This window comes from Cimex lectularius, unplaced genomic scaffold, assembly GCF_000648675.2.
Source record: "Cimex lectularius strain Harlan isolate CLEC.00 unplaced genomic scaffold, Clec_2.1 scaffold139, whole genome shotgun sequence".
NCBI lineage: Eukaryota > Metazoa > Arthropoda > Insecta > Hemiptera > Cimicidae > Cimex > Cimex lectularius.
Window position 1 is genome coordinate 400,177 of NW_019392832.1, and position 23,124 is coordinate 423,300.

The window sequence follows — 23,124 nt, forward strand, 5'->3', positions numbered from 1 at the left end:
ATCAATTGATAAAAGTCGCACTGATGTTTCAGGTACAATGAAATATAAATGCAAACAAAAAATCAAAATGTGTTTTGTATTGAAATGCTATTCTTCCATTTCACATACATTATGGTGACAGCAGAATTTTTCAATTGTTTCAGACAAATTACACAGAAGTAATCAAAGCCTACAACGCAGCCTCGTTACTTTGCTCGATCGCAGAGCTCTTGGCCTTAGGACCCTCTTGGTTTTTAGCTTCTTTGAAATAACTTCTTCCATAGCAGGTGTCATTCTGTTTCCATCCAGTTCCATACTGCATTCCCAAGAAAAATATTATTAAAAATATGAAAATAAATAAAACTACTATGTACTAAAATGTTTATGATCATCTATGGATCTTTATAATCGATCTGCCAAGTCTTATTAATTATATTTTTATTTTCCGTCAGTCCCCAACTAATCTGTGATTCATTGACTGCACATTCCTGAACATAGACTGATCACAAATTCTTAACTCTATTGCACCACTTTTTTACAATCTCGGCTCAAGAAAAACAAGTATTGCTGAGCCTTATTTCTGGACATTATGGAAACATTCGACATAGTGTGGCACCTAGGTGTTAAACATACCTTCCATTTCACATACTATCTCACTTTGGAGTCCTTCCTCTTGGATCGATGGTCTAAAGCACACTATCTAAGCATAGATAACAAACTAACCACTTACAAAACACTCATCAGATACTTTTGGACTTAAGCCTAGTACGCTGTGGGATTCTTTGTTAGGACTCATTGTCGCAGAGCTGTGTCTGGTATTCATTTTCTTGCATACAAGACGCTCCGCGACAATGAATCTTGTATCTGTTGTGTTGCATTTTAGTATTTTTTTTAATCATAAATTAAATGGTATTCTTCACTCAATGTTGTGTAACGTTGAATGTTTTGATGGTCAAAACCTGGTAATGACCATCTGAAAGTCGTTTGCATCGATACACCCGTATTTTTTTTAAATTTAATTTAATTTTTTTTTTAATGTGATTGTAGACGATAATACTGATCGTACTCCATCCTGGGAGTCATTTTCGGGAACTCACAACATGTTTGTGAATCGAGCCCTCAGTGTGCTTGTATTCTTCCATTGAAGAAACTCATTTTCTTACGGGTTGGAACCAAATTTAGAATCTCTGAGATCCGATCCCGCTCCAGACCTTCTATTGATGGGAGTCATATCAATTTTCATTGGGGCTACAATCCCCTTAAATTTAAAAAAAAAAAAAAAAAAAAAGGTTCAAAAGCCAACAGTGGGAATCGAATCCACAATTGCAAGTGCAGGATCTACTAGCTGAGAGTGTGAAGACAACCACTCGGCTAGCAGTTCCCCTGCCCAGTTACATTCTGTCACTAAAGTGAAATGCTGATAAGAATCTGATAGACAAAAACAATAATAATAAGCAAAATCAGGATAAAGACAATCAAATTACATAAACATTATTTTAAAGAGATCTTGCTTACAGTAAATTATTTTACTTTTGAAAAGCTTTTGATTAATTTTAATAAAGCAACACTTATAATTTTACTCAATTTACCTATCTGATTTAAATTTCTTGACAGGACTATCTGAACTTTTCTTCCTCCTATTTTCCATTACTTTTAACATGGCAGGCGTAGGATTTAACAAGACATTGTTGTAGGGGAGTGATACTGACCTTAAATAATAAATTAATGTTAGTTATTATATACAAATTTCAATTAGAAAAATGCAAATGCATCTTTACAGTACACATACTTCTTGCAAGGAGGTGAATACCTTGAAACTAGTTTGGTTTGTTGTTTGAGCTTCATTTTAACTATTTTCTCCGGGTTACTAGCAAGAATTAAGGCCCAATTGAATTTATCCAGTTCTTCACTGTTGTCGACATTTCTTGAATATCTTGTAGTAATACTAAAAACATTAATATAACATATATTCTGATTAATAATAATAGAATTTCTTAAAATACTGACTTAGTGTTATGAATGGAGCACGGTTTTCTGCTAGGAGGAGGAGAGAGAAAAGAGAGTGCCATCTTTTTAGGCGGAATTAGATTTTCACGTTCCATTACTCTCTAAAAAAAATTATTATTTTCAAATTAAAATTTTTAAAAATAAATTGTTAAACTAGTTGAATACCTTTCTTGCTTTTTTATTCAATTTGGCATGTGAATCAAAAGTGATCTTTCCATCGTCGAGAAATCCAGCCTCAATGATAGCATTGCTGAACAATGCCTTACAATGCTTATAATCGGGTTTTGTGTCAAAGCGTAGATTTGAGACATACATGAGGAAGTTAAACAGCACAGCTAGATTTTAAAAAAAATTAATTAAAATTAACTGTCATACATTTAAAAAATAATCAACACATATAAGCAGGTTAATTGATCAAAATTCCCCATGTTTATGTTTGCAGTATATCAGACAGAACATTTAAATTTTCAAACATAATTAATATATCTCACTTTTATGCCAATCGGTGAGTTATTTTAACATTATAATAAAGAAAAAATAAAGATCCTTACGATTTCAGGAGTGATCCATGACCTGAAAAACAGTCGAGTTAAAGTCTATTGATTATCAACCACTGTTGTAAATTTTACTCCTTATCACAGATTTAAAAAAAAAAAAAAACTAGAGGACAGCCCAATAAATTTGAATTTATGATACTTTTTTATTAATACAAAAAATAAATATATTTATTTATTGCCTGGCAGTACTAAAATAATTAGTAATTTTAGATCGATGTGTTTTTTAGAAATCAAACAACTAGTTTTTGTTTAAAAGCATCGAATATATTCTGGGCCTCACACGTCCCCTCCTCAGCGGGAGTTTCCTGAAGTGTTAAAACAAAAACTAGTTGTTTGAGTTCTAAAAAAAATACCTGATCTACAATTGCATGAAAAACCTTTTAAAAGAAAAACTAGAAAATTCCTACATTTAATCTCTTTTTTTTCAATTTAATTTTTTATATTCATAAATCAATAAAATAATTAAACTTTTATATTAAAATTTTACTTATTGATTGCAACAAATCTTCTGGTATTTTCAGGGTCAATATTGGTTGTTGATCTCCTGGAAATGTTATGGATGAAGGTTTTAACAGCCAGGGATGTGCAGATAATCTGACGGTAGATGTGAATTGATGCTTAGCCTAAGTCATAACAGTGAGGGTACAATACGCATTCAACGTGACAAACAGATGTTATAAAAAAAGGAAGGGTTGTCAATAAACCCTGACAAAACCATCTTTCCCTTTACTGAGAAAAGGACTCTAGGAGGACTTAATCCCCTCATGCTAAATGGAGCTGTAATTCATTTCTCTAAAATATCTGGAAGTCAACTTTGATCAAAGACTATCATGGAATCAACAACTAAATAAAATCACACAGAGGGCTTCAGACAACAGGGTTCCGGGGATGGCTGTTGATGCCAATGACCCCTATGTTCAGATTTAACAAAAAAATTTCAAATTAAAATGCCTTGTAGTTTACTGGGAGAAAGGGATCTCCATTGGCGTGACCTTATCTGATATACAGATGGTTCCAAAACAGCATGGGTAGGAACTGGTATTTATGGAAATAAACAAGGGACTAGAATTTATCTAAGCCTTGGGCAATATGCCACTGCCTATCAGACATTGGGGAAAACAACAATAATTAAGTTCAATGAGGACACCTATTGGCCCTGAACACCTTTGTGGCATACCGAACTGCAAGACATGGATTAAAATTCCATTCAATGGGAATGTAGCCTAGTGGCATGCAAAAAAGTTCATCAAATGACCATAGTAGAAACCATCAGAACTATTAACTCCAGGTCATGTTAGGACTAGAATAATAGTTGGTCTGCTAACTAAACGCGAATAGTTTGGAGTGGCAGAAACAAGCAAACAAAAGAAAAATCAGCAGAACATGTCCTCTGTTGGTGTGAAGGCTTACATAGGCTGACATTCCTGGGAGAGGAAAAGCCTGGGCTGAAGGATACACACCGGTATCTTTGAAAAGGCTTTGGGATCTGGTAAAATGCCTTAAGCTAGGTGAGTAGCTCTAGACAACTATGAAGATGCAGAATAGACCAATACTGGCACAGTGCCCATGCTGTAATGAAGCCGTCAACTCCTTTAATTTAATCCAATTTTTTTAAAATTACAATTGTTAATAGTTTTTTGTTATAAATACTTTAATAATAAATAAATTTTATTTTCTAGATTTTAATATACTTTAATTTTTATTGTTCACCATCATTTAAACACATTTCTATTTCATGTCACATTGTAAACTGTTAATTATTTCACAAGTATAATTTCCATGTTTACAACCAACCATACATTAATAACCACTGCAACTCACCGTATATAACAATATTTTGTTATTACATCCTATTATCATTACTAGCAATTTAATGTGTATAACAATTTTTTCAGCGTCATTGAGAAATTTAGACTTGGTCTTTTTTTTTTTTTTTTCAAGAAGCGGGCCATCCTCATTTGTGAAAAGTGTTATAGTGTATATTTTTTAAATATGAAAGTATATTTTGTATAAATCAAGTCAAATAATGTATGAATTCTAATTTAAATGCACTAATTTTCAAGGGAAAAAATGGTAATACACTTTATATCTTAAGATAAAAAGCAACTTAGAAAAGATTAAATTTTTTCAATATTAATATTCAATATTAAATAAAATTGATATTTGCAGAAATAATATATTTTCTTTATTTATATAACAAACATTTATATTTATATAATAATGTTCTCATTTCTATAACAAAAATGTATAATAATAATTTACTTTTATTCTTCTTATTATTATTTATTATTTCTAACAACAATTGATATAACATAAAAACTCACAATCACGAGCATGAGTAAAAGTAATGAATAATGAGCCATCAATAACAATTGATTTAAAAGAGAAAACAAAAGTTCTACAACAATTAACATGTTTGTAGTAATTGCAAACATGTGTTTGTATTACTGATGATTGTTTGTATTCACTGATTGTAAGATTATAGTTTTTCTTGTTGTTGGTAACCACACTTCATACTCAAAAATTATACTGATAATGTAAATTTTCTACAACACTTTTCACCACTATGGTATATGGCATACTGAGAATAAATTGCAGGTTAAGGATTATCACAATTTATGTTATCAACAATACAAATCTCACTTACTTGGTGCCTTTTTAGAAAATGCGTCACACAGAAACTTTGGAATATCGGCCATCGCCTTATTTTTTAAATTAAATACTAAATCTGAATTTGATAAATGATTAATCCAGGGAAGACATCCACCGAGCCAAGTGATTAAATTAAAACCTAACGATTCTAAATCACTCCGCCTTGATATCACTGAAAAAAAAAAAGTTTTTGTGAGATTTAATTGAAAATAATACACTCAGATAAAAATTATTTACCTCCCACATGAGCATCTCTAGAAGAAAATTCCAATGTTCCTGCATCGGCTTTTCTTCCATCAGGGCTGCCATCATTATGACAGCCATTTTTATCTTTGTATTTTGTTGCTAATCCATAATCAACTAAATACAACGGTGCTTGATTTGGTCCTTCACCCAGGACGATATTCAAACCTTTAATGTCTGAATGTATATATCCTTGGTGGTGTACATATTCTAAGATGTCAATAGTGTGCATCGCAATTGTCATTGCTGTCTTTATGTGAAATTTATTAGAGTGTTTTATAAACATTTTTTCAATGCTATCACCGTATCTTGGCATTATGATAAATCTCATATGTGCCCCCTTGTAAACACATGATCCGAAACTTAGAATATGGGGCATTCCTAAGTGCTTCATCCAGTTATCTGCCTTCCATTTCTCAACTAAAATTATTGGACAATAGTATTAAAAAAAAATGTTTATTTGAATAAATATACAGCACTTTAATACAAACTTGACTCAAGTTTCGCAGCTCTGAGGTAAAAATTCATTTCAACAAACAAAGGCCCATTTGAGTGAGGCTCCTAAAAGCAGAAAGACGTTTTATCAACCAAAATCATTTAGAAGAATTATTATTAATTATATTCTTAATGGTCATACCACTTTTGCGACGTATTTTGATTCTCCCACCTGTTTAGCACCATCTTCAGTAACTGAAAAAACAAACCAAAAAACTATATTGAATAAATTTGTTAATAACAAGGATTTAAACTTCTGTGGAATAAGTTACTTATAGGAATAATAATAAATTATAATGATGATATATTAATGAACCATCATTATTACTATTATTTATTATTATTTATAATTTTGATTTAAAATTATGTATAAAAAATTCAAAGATTAAACGTAGACATACAAAAAATAAAAATTAAATTAGACTGAGTTGCACAAGTCAAAGCCAAAACGGTTTTTATGACATTTTCAAAAAACAATTATTCAAATTAAATTTGGTATCAATCAGTACATCTTCAATGAACGACATTTGCTGTCTCTGCTTATATTCACAGTTATATTTACCAGTAAAGATAATTTACATTAGGCCTAATTTTAAAATTGTGTAAGCCTGATTTTTTTTTAATATATAGAAGGGAATAATACAAATATGGTAGCAATTTACAATAAAGCAATGTAAAAGATGTTAACCGAATAATGCCCAATGGTATGACAAATGATTTTTACTTTTATTTGCTTTTTAGTGTAAACTGTATTAGTTCCACAGGAAAAAAAACATGTGGTCCTCATCTAAATTAACAAAAAGAAGGCAACGAAATAACCGACCTACTAGCAAAAATACACATATGCAGAACTCGTTCTAAATGGGTAGAACGAAATGCCACATCTGACTAAAAGGCAAACTTCTCGCTCAGTTGGCAAGAAGGAAAACTAGAAGAAGCCAGTTCATCAGCCACTGTATATTAAATTATCAACAATGAACAAAGCTAAGAAAGTAAGCTGATGAATCTCTAAAAAGAAGCAGAAAATTTCAACTGACATGATGTTTGTTCGTTTTGGGCCGAAAACCGAAATTCCCAAATAATTGATGGCCCATACGTAATCTTTGAAATTGACAAAACAAAAATTGGAATACGAAAATATAACCAAACATCAGATTTGTTGATAGAACTTGGGTATTCAAGATCCATTGGAAAGGAGCAACAGCAGGGAATTCTGATTAGAATTTTACCTAAACAAAAAGAGATGCAGCTATGCTTCTCCCAATTAGTTTGAAGTAAGTGAGACCAGTTACCACAATTATTTTTGATTAATGGCGGGTCTGACATCTCTGAATTTTGAACACCAGACAGTCCACTTCATAGATCCTACAAGTTTAGCATGCACTGGGACTATAGACATAGAGTCTACATGATGTTCCATGAAAGAGTGATTCACACTGGGCAGGGTTAAAAATAAAATGTTCGTTAAATGGCTCCAGGTCTAAACAGCCTAGAAGAGTTGGAAGCGATTGTTCTTGATGAATGGAAAGAATTCGTCAGGATTTTATCAGTAATATTTCCAAGGAATGCAAAGATGTTTAATGGACGTGATTTGTGCCAGAAGTGGTATTACTCAGTATTAAAGGGGCAAAAAGTTTTTTACATTTATATTTGTTTTTGAATTTTCTGTTTATTTATTTTTGAATTGGGTAATAAACATTTTCCTTCTAAATGACTTATTTAAAAAAATTGGTATGCAAAATATGAATAAACCTAAATACAGTAAAATTAAAGGATTTTTTTACACTGAAAACAATGGTTTAATTGGATTTTCAACTGGTCAAAAAATAGCAAAAAGATTGAAAAACTTCGTTTTTGTTTCGTTGTTAATTCCAACAATTTCCCCCATCAATAAAGTAATAATTCCCTTTATTGTTTAAATTCTGTCTATATTTGTAAAACTCGCAATATGAGAGCAAATCTTAATTCATAGAAGTAAATAAATTTTACAATACCTTATTACCTAATCATTATTTATTCAGATATCGTGAGATGCGGTCGACTGCATCTCACGATATCTGAATAACTATCGATTAACGGTCACTAATCTCTACACCTAATCATTACATTCAGTTTCCATTCAAAATGAACTGAATAGCACATTTTTGTGATCGACAGAGAGTTGATATGTACGACTGCTTTATTGATATTGGTGGGTTTGCACGTCATATAGTCGAGTTCTATTCCGAGAAATTTACTGATCGACCCAGAGTAAACAACACTTTTATTTGTGTTGCTTGCAATATGAGGAGATACGGATAATTTGCAATTCCATCACCCAGAAACCGGCAGCATAATTGCAAAAATCTGAAATCCTATCTCTCTGAAATGTGGAAGGGTTTTAGGTTTTTCAAGACATAACATTAGAGATGTATTCCGCACTTACAATTTTAAGCTGTATCGGTATCCTCTTACTCAGGGACTTCGGGACTCTGATTATGATACGTGATTCCCTGCACAAATGTCAACTGACTGAAGAAAACCTTACATACATCCTATGTACTGATGAATCCAAGTTCACCTCTAATGGTATACTAAACCGTTGAAATTTTCAAACGTGGGCAGAGGGAAATCCGAGAATTTTGTACTCTTGCCATCATCAGATCATCAGTTCACAGTATCAAAGTTTGGTGTGGACTTATCAGAAATAAATTAATTTGGCCTTATTTCTACAAAAATAATTTAGATGGTGCTCAGTTCCTCAATTTATTGAGTGAGTTATTTATCAACACTATTAGTTGATGTTCCTCTGTAACAACAACAAAGAGTGATTTTCCAACTTGATGGATGCCTCGCATACAATTCTTTTCAAGTAAGACTTTATTTGAATCGTCACTTCCGGGATAGATCAATAGGACAGAGGACTGATCTCTTGGCCTCCTCGGTCACTCGATTTAACTCTGCTTGACTATTTTCTGTGAGGCCATTTAAAAAACAGTGTCTACACCAAACATAACCCAGCAACCTCAGTTGAAGAACTGGACAAAGGGTAGATATGCATGTCAATCCATCTCCCCTGACTCTATCGCTCTAAGCACCGGTGAAGAGTGGTTAAAAAGAGCAAATTTTTCTATGTTTACACAAGGCAGGCAGTTTGAACATGAAATGAGATTAATGAACAGCAAACCAAATAACTGTTTTTTTTCCAAACTTTTTGCCATAACGTCATTTTTGAGCAATTTAAAATCAGATTGAACCATTGTTTTCAGCATAAAAAATCCTTTAAAATGATGCGTCAGAATGTTGTATATGAAATTTTGAAGTTGAACTGGCCCCTTATAGTACTAGTATAGTAATGTAGTAGTATAACCCTGTATAGTTTTTCTACAAAAAAAAAAAAAAAAAACTAATAAAAATTTGAAACTAGATTAAAAAATATTAAATACGTATTTTTTGCTTTTTTGATAGCGTCATTGCTTCAAGAGAAATTCAACCATCTAAAAAAGGCACTCTATATAAATTATTACTGAACGAAACACTTTGTGGATATATTTAACTCAAGAATACTTTTTAGTTCGTTCAGCTTATTGGCAATTTGATAAAACGTTAAGTAATTCCTGAAATTTTATTTATTGCCCGGGTAAGGCATCTTTGATTTATTTTAATTGGTAAAAACAAATTCATTAAAAACAACGTATTGTTTAGGGATGGGAGCGGATTTTAGTTAATTATATGGGATGACAGTACAACTGGGAAAAAGGGTTGAAGATCACTTACCGAGATAGATATCTCCGAACGCACCCAGGCCAATAGACTTTCCCAACTTCCATTTTTTCTTGTGTACGTCCACTATTATTTCGCCGCTTTTGATCAAATCCGATTCTCTAGTGTTTAGAGGCATTCTTTTCTTTTGAGCGGGAGGCTGTTCGCAGTGTCTCGGAGCCATAACGAAAGGAACGCCTAAGCCTCATAGAAATAAGCCCAAAAGTATAAAAACTTTGCCAGGTGCCTGCGACATCTTCTCCCTTCGTTTCTTGATTTGCATCTCCGAGAAATTATTTTCCTCTGCCGAAGTTTTAAACCGAAGTAGATCTGAACATCGCGATTGAGCTGAAGACGTCGTTCTCTCAGACGAAAATAAATCTCGTTAAAACATTCCGACCGTCTCGGAGCGGGAAGAGGGGAAAAAAGGGCTCGGATCTGGGTCTTTGGAAGAAATGGCGTAAGGGTCACAACTCGAAAATCGCACGTAAGCGAGATACAATTGACTTTGTAAACAAATCGTAAACGAAAACAGAACAAGCTCAGAGACTCGGAGCCAAAATGCCGTCAAGAATGTAAAATAGAAATGTGAAAACCATTGGGACCTTCATCGGACCGACGACGTGTAAAAGGAGAAATACAACATTTTACAAAATTAAAACCACTTTTAAAAATTTACCACTAAGAATTTACAAATGATTTTTTGTCCATACATTTGATGCAAGTGCTATGGAAAATAATGGGCTACTTTATATTTATATTTTTGTCGGGAGTATTGATAAACATGGCGGGAAGATTAGAAAGATTCAAACCCCAACAAAAAAGGTTTTTCCTTAATACCCAGAATGAAAATCTCTGCTATGATATTTAAACCTTTAAAAACAAGTTTGAAACGAGATGGTTTAAAACAATCCGTTAATAATTAATTAACACAAGTTACATTACAATAAATTACACTAAATCTTCTCTTAATACTCCTAAATTAAATAATAATTCTGACCATAAATCTTTCCCATATTCTCTTATCAGAAAGTTTTGTGCTTTAAAGACTAAAAATTTAGAATTTAAATTTACTATTGGCTATTGTTATTCCTAACTGTGTCCTAAAAACTTGTGCTGAAGGCTTATATTTCTGTGTATTAAAAACGGGCTGTAGGCTTAGTTCTTCAAAATTTACAATTTAAATTTACTGTTGGCCCAACTAATATTTTTAACTGTGTATTAAACACTTGGACTGAAGGCTTAGTTCTTCGAATTTTGGAATTTAAATTTACTGTCGGCTCAAGGCTAATAGGATATTATTGCTAACTGAGCCTTAAAATCTTGTGCTGAAGGCTTAGTTCTTCCTTTGATTTTCATTAGGTAGTGGGAATTTTCCCCTCAATTCGGAAGACCTCTGAAATTATTTCTATTCATAAAAAGGACAGATTTAATATTGAAAATTACCGTGGTATCGCTACACTTTCCTCTATACCTAAACTACTTGAAAGCCTAGTTCATGATTGTATTTCCCCATTCTTCCAGAAAGAAAATGTCCAGAATTACTTTTAATAATTAATTAATTAAGGTTGATTAATATCATCCTTCTTCGGAGTATTACTTTAGAAATATAAATTCTATCTTCATTCATTATCACAGAATTAATTACACTTATCATAATCCAATAGGCAGAATTCAAAGAATTTTAAATTAATGTGGTATTAAAAATGTTTACTAAAACACATTAATATTTTACTACACACCATTTATTTTTATATCATATATTTTAATTGCTAATGCATTTCGGGCCATGTACCTGGCCCCTCTTCAGAGGACAATATTTATTGTAATAACTAAACACATCTTTTTACCTGTTATATGCTGATGATTTTAAAAATTTTCTCTCTATAAAATTAACATGAACCTCTTCTTTTGTAGAAATCCATTCATTGTCAAATTAAATATTTAAATTTAAATGTAACTAAATGTTCAATAATTTCCTTTAATTGTTTTTCCAATGCCATTCTTTATAATTATTCTCTCCATAATACGACACTAAACAGAGTATTCTGAGTCAAAGACTTGGGTATCTTGTTTGATAGCAAGTTGCAATTTAAGAAACATTTTATCAGTATTAATAAAAAGATAACAATAAATTATTTTTAAAAAATTTAAAACTCTGGCTTTTGATATAAGAAACACTCATAATTTTCATAATCCCAATTCATCATTGATATTGCACAAAACTTTCATTCATCCTATCCTTGAATTTTATACTGTTGAACGGAATCCACACATTTCTCCTCACTCTGAAATTTTAGATAAAGTTCAATATAAATTTATTAGAATCCTTCATTTTTGATTTCCTCTCTTCAATCTTTCAGCACTAGCTGACAGAAGGCATTTTTTATTTATTATTTCTTTACAATATAATCAATGGGTGACTAAATTGTGCTGACCTCAATTCGTTTATTACTTTCACTGCCCCAATACATGATAAAAGGTATTCATCTATGTTCAGTGTACCCTTTTGTAAAATAAATGACATATTTTATTCACCATTAAATAAAATAATGAGAGAAGGAAATAAGATATGTCCAAGTATTGATTTTTTCATCTAAATTTTAATACATTTAAACATAAATTAAAAGGAATAATTTTATGGAATGTTTTGAAATAAATATAGTTGTATTATATAAAATATAATTCTTCTATCATATAAAATATTATATAATATACAAAATATATAAATATAGTTATTATTAGATTATTTATATTCTTTGTAAAAGGATCTTTGATCCAAATGTATAATAAAAAAATAAATAAAAAACATTTGTTTTTATTAATCAAAACTGTTTTTAAATCATTTAAAGGGGGCGTTGGTGGCCGCAAGGTTTAGTCGTTGACATGGCGCTCATCACTGTAAGGTAAAGGTCCCGGGTTTAAATCCAGCGGCCCTGCATTCGAACCCGACATACTTACAAATGGGCTTTTTTCAAAAACACCGGCACCCTGAGGGTTTATATGACCTCTGCTGTTGCGAACCCTCGTTAAAAAAAAAAAAAGTCCTTACAGATGAACTAATTGGACTATCAACTGTTGCTTCTGCATTTTTAGAATTTTTAGGTTTCTATTTCATTGATTAATTACAGTCATTAAAAGTTTACCTTATACTATACTCATTAAAAAGGGTATATTATAAAGGGCATTTTATTTATAATTAACAAAAAAATAATGCATTTATAAAAACATTAAATATGTTTACTTTTACAATTTTTATTACACAATGTTTATTATATAAAAAATTCGCAAGAGTGGAATGAGGAATGTGGAGTTTTAAATTTTCTATTTAGACATTTCAATTTTTCTCATGTGTGTTATTTATGACATTTTGTTTCATTTACATTCATATAATTTTAATAGCAATATTTTTTTTAAATGAATATTAATCAAATGAATTAAATAATTTCAAACAGAGCTAATTAATTTATGCACTAATTACAGTTAGTTCAAAATATGCTCGAATAATTTTTAATCGAAATTCAATTTGTACATAAACCATTGAAAAATCCCCAAAATTGTGAATGACATTCCAAGAGGGACCAAAGATGCTTTCAAGAATGTTTCCCAACTGAAAATGATATTTTAACGTGTTAAAGATATTTTAATTTTTTATATAAGCATTAGAATTTTATAAGCAAATTAGAAGCAGTAGTTGTAGTAAATTAAAAGGAAAGGTGATTTACATTTATAGATACATATACAAATTTATTATATGAAATACTTAAAAATGAAGGGCTACAAAGCCTTCAAAAGGAGATGCACAACTCAACATAACAATATTTATAACAAAAACAACATAACAAAAATAAATAAATAAAGCCGGCAAGGAAATTCCATAAATTCATAATAATTAAATTTTTATTTATATTTACAAGGGTTCAAAGGAAAATAAGAAGAACAAACAGCTACAAGGTAAACTTTAATGATTTTAAACAAAGTGTTTCACTGCAATATTTATATATCACAGAGTCTATGTTTAAGTTGTTATAAATTACTCGTCAGAAATGAAGAATGGAGTAGCAGTTTTGACTTCACCACACGCTTTAATCAAAACTTCTTGAACAGGTTTGTCGCCAAAGTCAGTTTTCAAATTTTCAATTGTGTGGACAATTCTCTGACCTTCAACAACCTAAAAAAATGTATTTTTAATAAAATAAAACAATTGTTTAAAACATACAAATAAAAAATAAATAATATATACTTTTCCAAAAACTACATGATGACCATCAAGCCAAGGAGTTTTAGCGACAGTTATAAAAAATTGGGAGCCATTTGAATTGGGACCTTTAAAAAAAGAAAGTTAAGCATTAATTAACATGTTGACAGCATAAATAAACTATAGATTTACCGCTGTTAGCCATGCTTAAAAATCCTGCCCCAGTGTGCTTGAATTTGAAGTTCTCATCAGGAAAAGATTTTCCATAAATACTGACCGATCCTGTTCCATCGCCTTTTAGAATATCACCTCCTAAAAATTTCATGCTCCACCAGTCATTTTGTTTATACATATATATATTAACACTGACAACAACCTTGGATCATGAATTTCTTAATAACCCTATGAAACCTTGAACCGGCGTAAGTTTTTCCGTTGACCCCTTTTGTAGCAATCTGAAAGAAGTTGTCGACAGTTTTTGGCACATCATCGCCAAACAGTCCAATTACAACTCTTCCCGCATCCTTCCCTCCGATGGAGATGTCAAAATATACTTGTTTAGTCACCTTGAGTTTTTGGCCCTGTTAAAAAAAAAAAAAAAAATCAGAGGAAGTATTAGAAAGTAGTATTACTTTGTAAAGAAACCTTAAAATTACTTTAATTCGGTTATACAAACAATAAATCAATAATAACTATCACGAAAAAAGTTTTGACTTGATTCATTATTAGTATTATTTCCATTATGTTTAGTGATCTGATTGACCAAATTACTTCTTTCAATTAATTATTCTTTTTATGTAAGGCCTTGGTTGAAATGAAACCGCATGGCTAAATATGTCACTGCTCTACCACTTGAACTATCGTGACAATGAGTCAAAGGTTGTAGGTTCGAATCCGGCTCGTGACACTAACTTTTTCATTTCAACCAAGACCTTACACAAAAAGAATAATTATATGAAATTATTATTATTAATTAATACATTTTTAGTGGTCAAATTGACCATATTAACTATTTCAATTATTTTTTTTTTTAAATAATTATAGAAATTATTATTATCAAAGAAAAATTAAAGTCAATTTAGTTTTTTAATTCAAAAGAAAGTAACTGACATGTAAGTGAAAGTTAATAAGTTAATGCTTTCTTAAGATTAATGACTTTTCTCTTCACCAAGGTGTATGTTCTTTCTAAAATGGTAATGCATTCAAAACTTTGCATTTTAAATTTATTGACAATTATGAATAATATTATTATATTGCAGAAAAAAATATATAGGTTTTACTTTAAAAAAGCAAATAATAAATATGATTTCTAATAGTTTCCTGTTACAAAAATAAAAAATAAATAAATAAACAAAAAATAAAAATAAAATAAATATATAAATTAATATAAATAGTATGTAAATAATGAATTTGTCAAAATTATTTGTTAAAAAAGAAATGTATATTGATTATTATGTCCCTAATTTTGATTCTGATGATTAACTTAAAGTACATGGCATAATTAATAATAAAATAAAAACACTAAAAATGAATAGTTATTGTACATACATTGGATGAGGGAACTGTGATGATAAAAAGAAATGCAAATGAAAAAAATATTAGAGACAGATTCATCGTTGAGAGTAGTTTTTGATGAAGATAATGGTCTACTTCCCCAGCTGGAATGGAAGAAGAGGGCTTCGGCTGACATTAAATGGATTTGGGAGGGGGTTTCACTCCCCAAGATTTCCTGTTTCCCTTTCATACTCTCACTCTCACTCTCTTCTCTATTCCCATTATAAATGATATGAACGTCCATTCACTCCCTTAACCGCCGAATTAAGGCGTTTGCAATTAATAAATCAAAATTTCCTCTTTTCTCGTACATTTAGGTTGGTTGTATAAATCTAAAATAATCTTATCTAAAATGATAAAAATAAAAACAAAATAATTTTAACTTAATTCGATAACTTAGATAAACAACTTTAACTTAATTAGAAATTCATACCATATTCAGTATGAGATATGAGAATTAAGTATTTTCTCAGAATTTAGTAGCCACGGTTTCATATCATGAAAACAATGGATGATTATAGATTTTATAAGCTGAAATTTACACCAGCATTTACATACATACACGCTTGCAATTTCAGCTTTTATTTCATTTACAATTAATTAACGGCTGGCCTTGTGAATCACCCATCCTGGGTGTTAGTAGTCCGATCAGACTATCTTATCCGTCCAACTGCATTGGTTGTGCTCCATCAACAGCTCAGTTATTTCAACCTCCAGCACAATCAGTTCCTAAAGCCACTCCCTCCCTCTTAAACGCATTCTTTCTTATTTACATATCATCCACTCAGGTTGGTGGAGTACTCAATATTCCTCCATACCCCTTAGACCTGTTACTGACCTAATTGAGATTATACGGGGTACTCTATATTGCGCCATTCAAACAACACATTTATTTCAATAAATACACTCACTCTCAACAATGAGGACACAAAACTAGCAATACTGTATACAATAAAACAACCCTCCAAAAAATGGAACAGGAGACTTGGATAACTCACTATGCTCAACACAGTTCTCATACTGAGTTGCATTCCTACACACCCTCTGTATAGAACCAAGAAATTAAACCTTTCAAATAGATGGTTTATGTTGCCCAACTTTTCTCTACATACAGGACAAGTACGTGTTTTGGCCTTGTATCAACCAATATTTTGAATGAATAAGGGGAAAAATCCTTTACTAGAAATTATGAATGATGGAATGAGTGCAGTGTTAATCCTTTTTTAAAAAAGATAGTTCCTACTCACAGTAAGTTGTTTTCCAACGATCTGGATTTTGAGCCATTAGCTCATCATCAGGTTGAAGGATTTCTAACATAACTCTCTTTTGCAATTCATGTCGAGAGAATCTATCTTTAAAAAAAAATTCTTTACTCGTCATAAAATTCCCTGAGGATTATAAAAATTAATAATTATAAACAAATTAATAATAATAATTCATTTATTTATTTTCATTTTTGCTAATTTGCCCTAAGGTAATACTTTTTGACTCAAATTATTTAAATTATATGTGTTAAAATTAAATTAACCCAAATAAGAAAGGGGGGACACGATATAAATTTCAATTTCAATACAATTTTTTTGTTTTATTGTTTAGGTGTAAAAATGAAATAAATAAAATGGGTCACAAATTTTTGTAGGTAATCCAATTATTCCAGTAAAATAAATACATAAAAAAAGAGGTAATCAAATTTGGTATTTCCCAAATTGTATGCAAAAACTATTCTATTTTTAATTGCTAATTTCATGAAATTATTTAAATAGGAACCACATTTGTAAAATAAGGTCAATCAAAAAGGTTTACATTTTTAGACTTAAAGGGAAAAGTCGGAAGTATTCTAGCAGTAAGTGTTCTTAAAATCGGAAGTATTCTTAAATTAGATTTGTTTGAACATGTTTGATGTGTCCAATGTTAGGATACAAATACCTTAGTTATGTGTTTTTGAAGACATTCAAAAGTTTGAGGATTAAATTTTAATGAAAGAAAGGAAAATTAAAAGAAACAACCATTTGTTTTTGCTCAAAACAGTAAAGATGCCTCTTTTTTCTTTTAATTTCACTTCTGTTTACAAAATTTTAATTGATTCGAGTCAATGCGTTTAAACATCCTGTACCACACAGTGCATTTTTAAACCTTAAATACATCAATTTTGCTTCAAGTAATAAAAATTATACATTCGGTACAATACGCACACATATTTAGTGCTGTAAAGTAAATTTTACACTTTTATGTAATATAAATAAGGAAAATTGACTTAGTTCATGGAACCTACTACATCCATACAAATCATTTTAATCAAATTCAAAAGGAATGTAATTAACTGACTTGCACCTATAATTTGTCCATTTTGAATTTATATATGTACACATTTACACTTTTAGTGACTTTGAAGTAAATAAATATTATTTTTACAACAATAAAAATAAGACAACAAAATCTAGAATTCTAGAACAGCAAATATAAATTTGTTATGTACATTCAATATTTTACAATAAATTAGGTGAAAAGTCATCAAAATAAAAATGAAGATATCAATTACTATCACAATATTTACTATTTAATCATGCCACCGATATTGGCAGAATTATTTTAAAATATATTTTTCATTTTAATGCATAATGTACGCATTTTGAGATATTTGGTAATACTTTTTCTCCGTTTTTTTTTTTCAAGATTAATTTAAGGCTATATTTCTGGTACGTCTTTACTTGTTGGAATTGATTTACTCCTTAGGTGGTTGAAATCGTCAAAAGACTTTTTTGCAGCATTTGACAATTCATCCATAGATTTTCTGGCAGTCGATGTTATCCCATCCAAAGATTTCTTAGTATGAGTTATAATTTCATCTGTACTTTTGACAGCGTTGTTCCTGATTTCGATGACCTCTGTGTTTATTTTGTCTATAACCCATTCAATCGCTTGCCTTCCCTGTAAAACAAAATACATGAATAAAGAAATTTAACAGCAAGTGCTAAGACAATTACTTTTCCAGCATTAGACATTATTGTAGAAGTAAGGAGATCTTCCATGTAATTGTTAAGAGGTACACCTTGTACTGTGACAATCGCTTCCTGTCTGAGCAATGTTTTTCCTTTATCATTTGGGTGAGGTTCATACTTCAACATTTCATCTACAGCAACATATTTGCCAAATGTGAGCTACAAATAAATCAACGATTAAATAAATAATGCAATAGTGCTCGTACAAATAAAACAAAAAAAATTACATACATTTCGAGTTTTTAATGTCATGATTTTTGCTTGTGGATTTACTTCAGAAAGCTCACTAGCATAGCAAATGTTAGCTGGACCAATTAGCTACAACATGATCAAAAATAAATAATTGAATCACTACTTAAAACAATAAATATAATGTACAAGACTAGAATGAAACTACATGTCTTTTAATAAATCAAAGCCATGCCTTACAGTTTGTTTTATTACATAATGAATATTCAGAAAGTTCTAAATTACTAATATTTAATCTATAGTTTTAATAGTTTTCGCATTTCATAATAGTTATCTTATTTTACTTTCTTGTTTAATATATTATGAGTATTGAATTTGTTTTTGTTATTAGGTGTAGAAATTGAAATGACTACATATTAATCTTTTCAGGACTGATTTTCGGCGTTAAAACATGTTCCTCTGCCTGTAGCCTCGGCAGCTATGTGACCCCCAGCCTGATTTAATTCCCTTTAAATCATTCTCTTACGCCTTTTTTCCGTTTCAAAATTAACTTTATAACTGAGTAAATAAATATAAGGAGAAAAATAAAAAAACTAAGTTGTATTTAATTGACAATTCAGAAAGTTTTCATTACGTACTTTAAAACATAATAACCAAAAAAACAAATCAGGTACTCATTCTTAGAAATGGGGACTGACTATAGTAAACTGGAAACATTCTTTACAACATACTATAAAGTCTCAACAGACTAGGTCTTAATTCAGTACCGAGGTTCCTGTCTGACACATTGGATACAATCTCAGACCAATAAATGCCAGGAATGTCCAGCTAGCGCTCCTAAATGGCAAAAGAACCATGAAGGTGTGATAATTCATCATAGAGGCTGAGGCATGTACAATCCTGAGATCTCATCAATAATCCCAAAAAGGTTAACTCAATACATTAATTAACATTTTAACTCAAAATTAAGGAAAGTAAACAGCTCACATAAAAAATAATTACTACAGGGTTCTCTTCGAATTCTAGCACATATAAAATACTATGTTAACTTTAAATATTTACTGTTTCTATATTTTAAACCTGCATGCATTTTAAAATGTGATCATAGAAAGTCAAGTATTTACGTTATCCTGGGAGTATTAGACATAAAATAAGCAAATATTTTTCATTGATAACGATTTCAATTAAAAATTTACAAGAAAAAAAAAAATTCCACTGCCAAAATATGACATAACGCTACATAAAAGTTTTTAAAAGTGTTGGCTGAATATCAATAACCTTTGGCACATGGAACTTCATTTAAAATACTTTCTGCTATCTGTGTCAATGCCCTTGAGATAAAACAGGTCATATCTGTCAAGGTAGCATTTTTAAATTTAATCGTTTTTACAACAGTGATTCATTGTGTAACATCGTTAATCTTAACCAGAGACTAGACATAGATAAAATGTTTTGATTACCGTTTGGACCCATTTTGGCAGTCCCCATTTGGAGCTGACCAATCTGTGTGTATGAAGTACTCCATTCACTACCTGTCTGTCAACTACATCGGTTCCTATTACTGCTGGATTCATCGGATTTGGATATTTTCTCCATGCTGCTTGTGCAACAGTTTCCCAAGGATGGCTAAAAAAAATAATATAACAAATATAATTAAAACCATTTTATTTTTAAATACAGATTTTCTGATTAGAGCAACAGACAAGTGAGGATATGCAGATTAAAATAGAAGAATCAGAAATCTCACATATAACTATTATTTTATTGTAGTTCTAATCGGAGCATTTATTAATTTTTTACTGACTGATGCACATTAATTAATTAATTATTTAAATAAAAGACCTTTTCTTATCTTAAATTTTATTAATTATTATATAGCTGATCTGTTATTATTATATTCAACAAAAATGAAACATCTTAGATAATTTTGAACATATCTTCAACTTAAATTAACACATTTTGTTCAGATTAGAAAAAATGCGTGTTTATGTTATTTTCTTAAAACACAGGAAAGAACCTCTAAGACCTTTTATTCTTCTTTTGGTACTCATTAATTACTTTTTTTCCGGCTGCACTTAATGCATTAGCCATTTAACCATTAATTACTATAAAAACTGTTCCATGAAGAATTTTGAATTTCAATGCAAAACAAGTCAAATTGCTAATTTAAAAACTCTACTTTTTACAAGTATTAAATCATTAGATAAATCAATGTCTACAATAGTTTTGGAACTGTCTTTAACAGTACTCAAACAGAGGTGTACAAATTTCAGTTGAAATATTAAACTCCTAATATCACAAAGTTTAAAAATTCAAATTATAGCATAGTCACAGTCATAATGGATTATTCATTATTGTGTAATATATGCAAATAATCAGCACAATTATTATTGTGCAGGACAACCTATCAAACTGGCATTTTTAACAGAGTATCCCTTGGATCATTTATCATATCAGAAAGACCATATAAAACTTGAAAACTGAAGCATTGAATTATTTACCTGATGAATTAATTACTTGCATGAAATCATTTGACTTGTAATATTAAACATGAATTGCTTTTTTAAAATGCTGTACCTTATACAATTTATAATTATTGCATTGGACAAAAAATATAAATGAATAGTCTATGGAAGTATTGAAACTGTCTTTCACAGGACTCAACCAGAGCTGTCATTTTGACAATAAATTTAAGTCGATTTTATATTTTATCCATTCTTATTTGGAATAAACGTTGTTTAGGTATGGAGTGCAGTTGTGAAAATGGGGCCTCATAGTAAAACCACAACTTTAGAGCATTGGAAGTTGAAACTTTCTTTGCAAAAGGATCTACTAGCCCAGAGTATGACGCCTTAACCACTCAGCTATAGCGGCCCCCCAAATGCCTTACTGATGTTTCTTGCAGGCTCAGCTGCTGAATGACCGAGTTTAAACCTGTAAAGGAATATTACATGAAAACTGCGTGTTTCCATATTCATATTTGGAGGTCACTAAAAAAGTGTGTAATCGATTGGGGAGCTCGTCATGATAAACAAAAGTGGAGTATTAATAACTGCTTAATTATAATATGTAAACAATTGGAAGTAAACAGAAAACTGCTATATCCTCTCTGAATTTCTAAAATTATAAGATCAGACATTTCATGTGAAACAACCCAATATAACCGTAGAAGAAAAAAAACACTGTAGTTTTTTGAAAGGATCCGATGGTCTGTAGACACAGCCTCGTACATACTGAGACCATGCCTCCTAATCAAGCTCTTTGATGAACTAAGATTCACCAGTGTGATATAAGCACAGAACAGTGTGTACATAGCTCTTAAGTCACAATATGCTACACACCTCGACTCAGACAACAAAATCTAATCTACATCTATCATATACACCGTATCTTCTATAAATACTGTCAAACTGTGACATTTTAGCTGAGCAACACTTGCATCTTTGACATATCATAACGATGGTATCACTATTAATAGCTTTTAAAAAAATTTCACGATTGTTCATGAAGTCTTTCGAGTTTCATTATTGAGAAATTCTAATTTCTTTAAAAAGTCAATCTTGCAAAATTTTTAGTGAGATCAAAATAACTTTCCATTAGACAATTTGTTGACATTGGAACAAGAAGTGCATGACGTTAAGGAAAGGTACATTGCATCATATTAAAAAAATTGTAAATTTAAATATAAATAAGTTATAATTATTAATAATTTAGGAGGTTATAATTCTATGGTAAAATGTTAAATACTGTCTGGAATGTTTGTAATACTCACTTGAAAGTGTGCTCTGACGTCCAAATCTTCATGTCTTGGTTGTGTTATCTTGTGTTACTTATTTTGAACAGTTTGTTGGAATGGAGAAGCCGAGGAACAAGAGCAGAAGAGGAGACCCGTTGAATGGCCTCACAGCCATTAAAAAGAAAGGGCCATCGATTTTCCGATTCCGTCTCGCACGACGGGCCCCCAACCCCGAGGTTAGAAGCTATCGCTCCCTGCTACATCTACGTCTACTCCGAACAATTACGTCACGCTCAACTGACACAATTTTTACAATCTGCCTACAATGAAAATTTTTAAAAAATTATCAAAACGCAAGTAAACAATAAAATACACGTAAAAGTATTGTTTTTTTGCACAAAATAAATAAATTAAAATATTATAAAGCACACTTAAGCCAACGTTCCCTATTTACGTTTAAAAAAAATATAATAAACAACCAGCTGAATTATATTAAGATTTATTTATTGTCCAATATTTTTTACAGTTTTAAATACTACAATATATTGACATATTTAGTTTTAATTGATTACATGTTTATTTTTAGTTTGGACCATGCAAGATAGAATGTGCTAGGTCGTTGCATGGAGTTGTGAGTTGTGTGACTGATGTGTTTTTTAAAAATATTTTTTCAAATTTTTGTTTTATTGTTAATTTTAATTAAAGATTATACTGAATTATCGCCAACAATGCACAATTTTAAATTAAATCCGCATGTTCTGCCTAGGCTACGGT

At 30.6% G+C, this 23,124-nt stretch overlaps 3 protein-coding genes across 5 annotated transcripts; all 3 read right to left on the reverse strand.

The window, feature by feature from the left end:
- Positions 1-57: 57 nt before the first annotated feature.
- On the reverse strand, positions 58-10,415 carry LOC106672591 (serine/threonine-protein kinase VRK1-like). 3 transcript variants are annotated; one of them, XM_014404131.2, is made up of 10 exons: positions 9,690-10,414; positions 6,076-6,128; positions 5,930-5,999; positions 5,433-5,858; positions 5,191-5,367; positions 2,152-2,321; positions 1,987-2,087; positions 1,769-1,924; positions 1,569-1,688; positions 58-295 (listed from the first exon to the last, which is right to left on the reverse strand). In XM_014404131.2, the coding sequence occupies exons 1-10, from the start codon at positions 9,856-9,858 to the stop codon at positions 163-165; spliced, it is 1,575 nt and encodes a 524-aa protein (XP_014259617.1). In that variant the 5' UTR covers positions 9,859-10,414; the 3' UTR covers positions 58-162. The 3 variants fall into 3 exon arrangements, with proteins under 3 accessions (XP_014259617.1, XP_014259619.1, XP_014259618.1); XM_014404133.2 differs by having other exon boundaries at positions 69-295; positions 1,790-1,924; positions 9,690-10,413; XM_014404132.2 differs by having other exon boundaries at positions 110-295; positions 1,769-1,912; positions 9,690-10,415.
- A 2,719-nt stretch (positions 10,416-13,134) lies between these two features.
- Positions 13,135-15,553, reverse strand: LOC106672581 (peptidyl-prolyl cis-trans isomerase B-like). Its single transcript, XM_014404114.2, has 6 exons — positions 15,421-15,553; positions 14,249-14,453; positions 14,065-14,184; positions 13,918-14,000; positions 13,712-13,845; positions 13,135-13,284 (listed from the first exon to the last, which is right to left on the reverse strand). Exons 1-6 carry the CDS (start codon positions 15,484-15,486, stop codon positions 13,185-13,187), a joined length of 708 nt encoding a protein of 235 aa, XP_014259600.2. The 5' UTR covers positions 15,487-15,553; the 3' UTR covers positions 13,135-13,184.
- Positions 15,554-17,434: 1,881 nt separating this feature from the next.
- Positions 17,435-22,814, reverse strand: LOC106672579 (protein slowmo). The gene is made up of 5 exons (XM_024228544.1): positions 22,387-22,814; positions 20,075-20,240; positions 18,657-18,743; positions 18,411-18,584; positions 17,435-18,354 (listed from the first exon to the last, which is right to left on the reverse strand). Exons 1-5 carry the CDS (start codon positions 22,416-22,418, stop codon positions 18,112-18,114), a joined length of 702 nt encoding a protein of 233 aa, XP_024084312.1. The 5' UTR covers positions 22,419-22,814; the 3' UTR covers positions 17,435-18,111.
- Between the last annotated feature and the right edge of the window lie 310 nt (positions 22,815-23,124).

Coding starts and splice junctions, on each gene's coding strand:
- LOC106672591 (XM_014404131.2), bottom strand. CDS start 9,858: ATGGCTCCGAGACACTGCGAACAGCCTCCCGCTCAAAAGAAAAGAATG. Junction 5,859..5,929: donor AGCTGCGAAACTTGAGTCAA/GTTTGTATTAAA, acceptor CAATAATTTTAG/TTGAGAAATGGAAGGCAGAT. Junction 5,368..5,432: donor TAGAGATGCTCATGTGGGAG/GTAAATAATTTT, acceptor TTTTTTTTTCAG/TGATATCAAGGCGGAGTGAT.
- LOC106672581 (XM_014404114.2), bottom strand. CDS start 15,486: ATGAATCTGTCTCTAATATTTTTTTCATTTGCATTTCTTTTTATCATC. Junction 14,001..14,064: donor TTTAAGCATGGCTAACAGCG/GTAAATCTATAG, acceptor CTTTTTTTAAAG/GTCCCAATTCAAATGGCTCC. Junction 13,846..13,917: donor ATCATGTAGTTTTTGGAAAA/GTATATATTATT, acceptor ACATTTTTTTAG/GTTGTTGAAGGTCAGAGAAT.
- LOC106672579 (XM_024228544.1), bottom strand. CDS start 22,418: ATGAAGATTTGGACGTCAGAGCACACTTTCAA. Junction 18,585..18,656: donor TGACATTAAAAACTCGAAAT/GTATGTAATTTT, acceptor ATTTATTTGTAG/CTCACATTTGGCAAATATGT. Junction 18,355..18,410: donor TAATGTCTAATGCTGGAAAA/GTAATTGTCTTA, acceptor TTTGTTTTACAG/GGAAGGCAAGCGATTGAATG.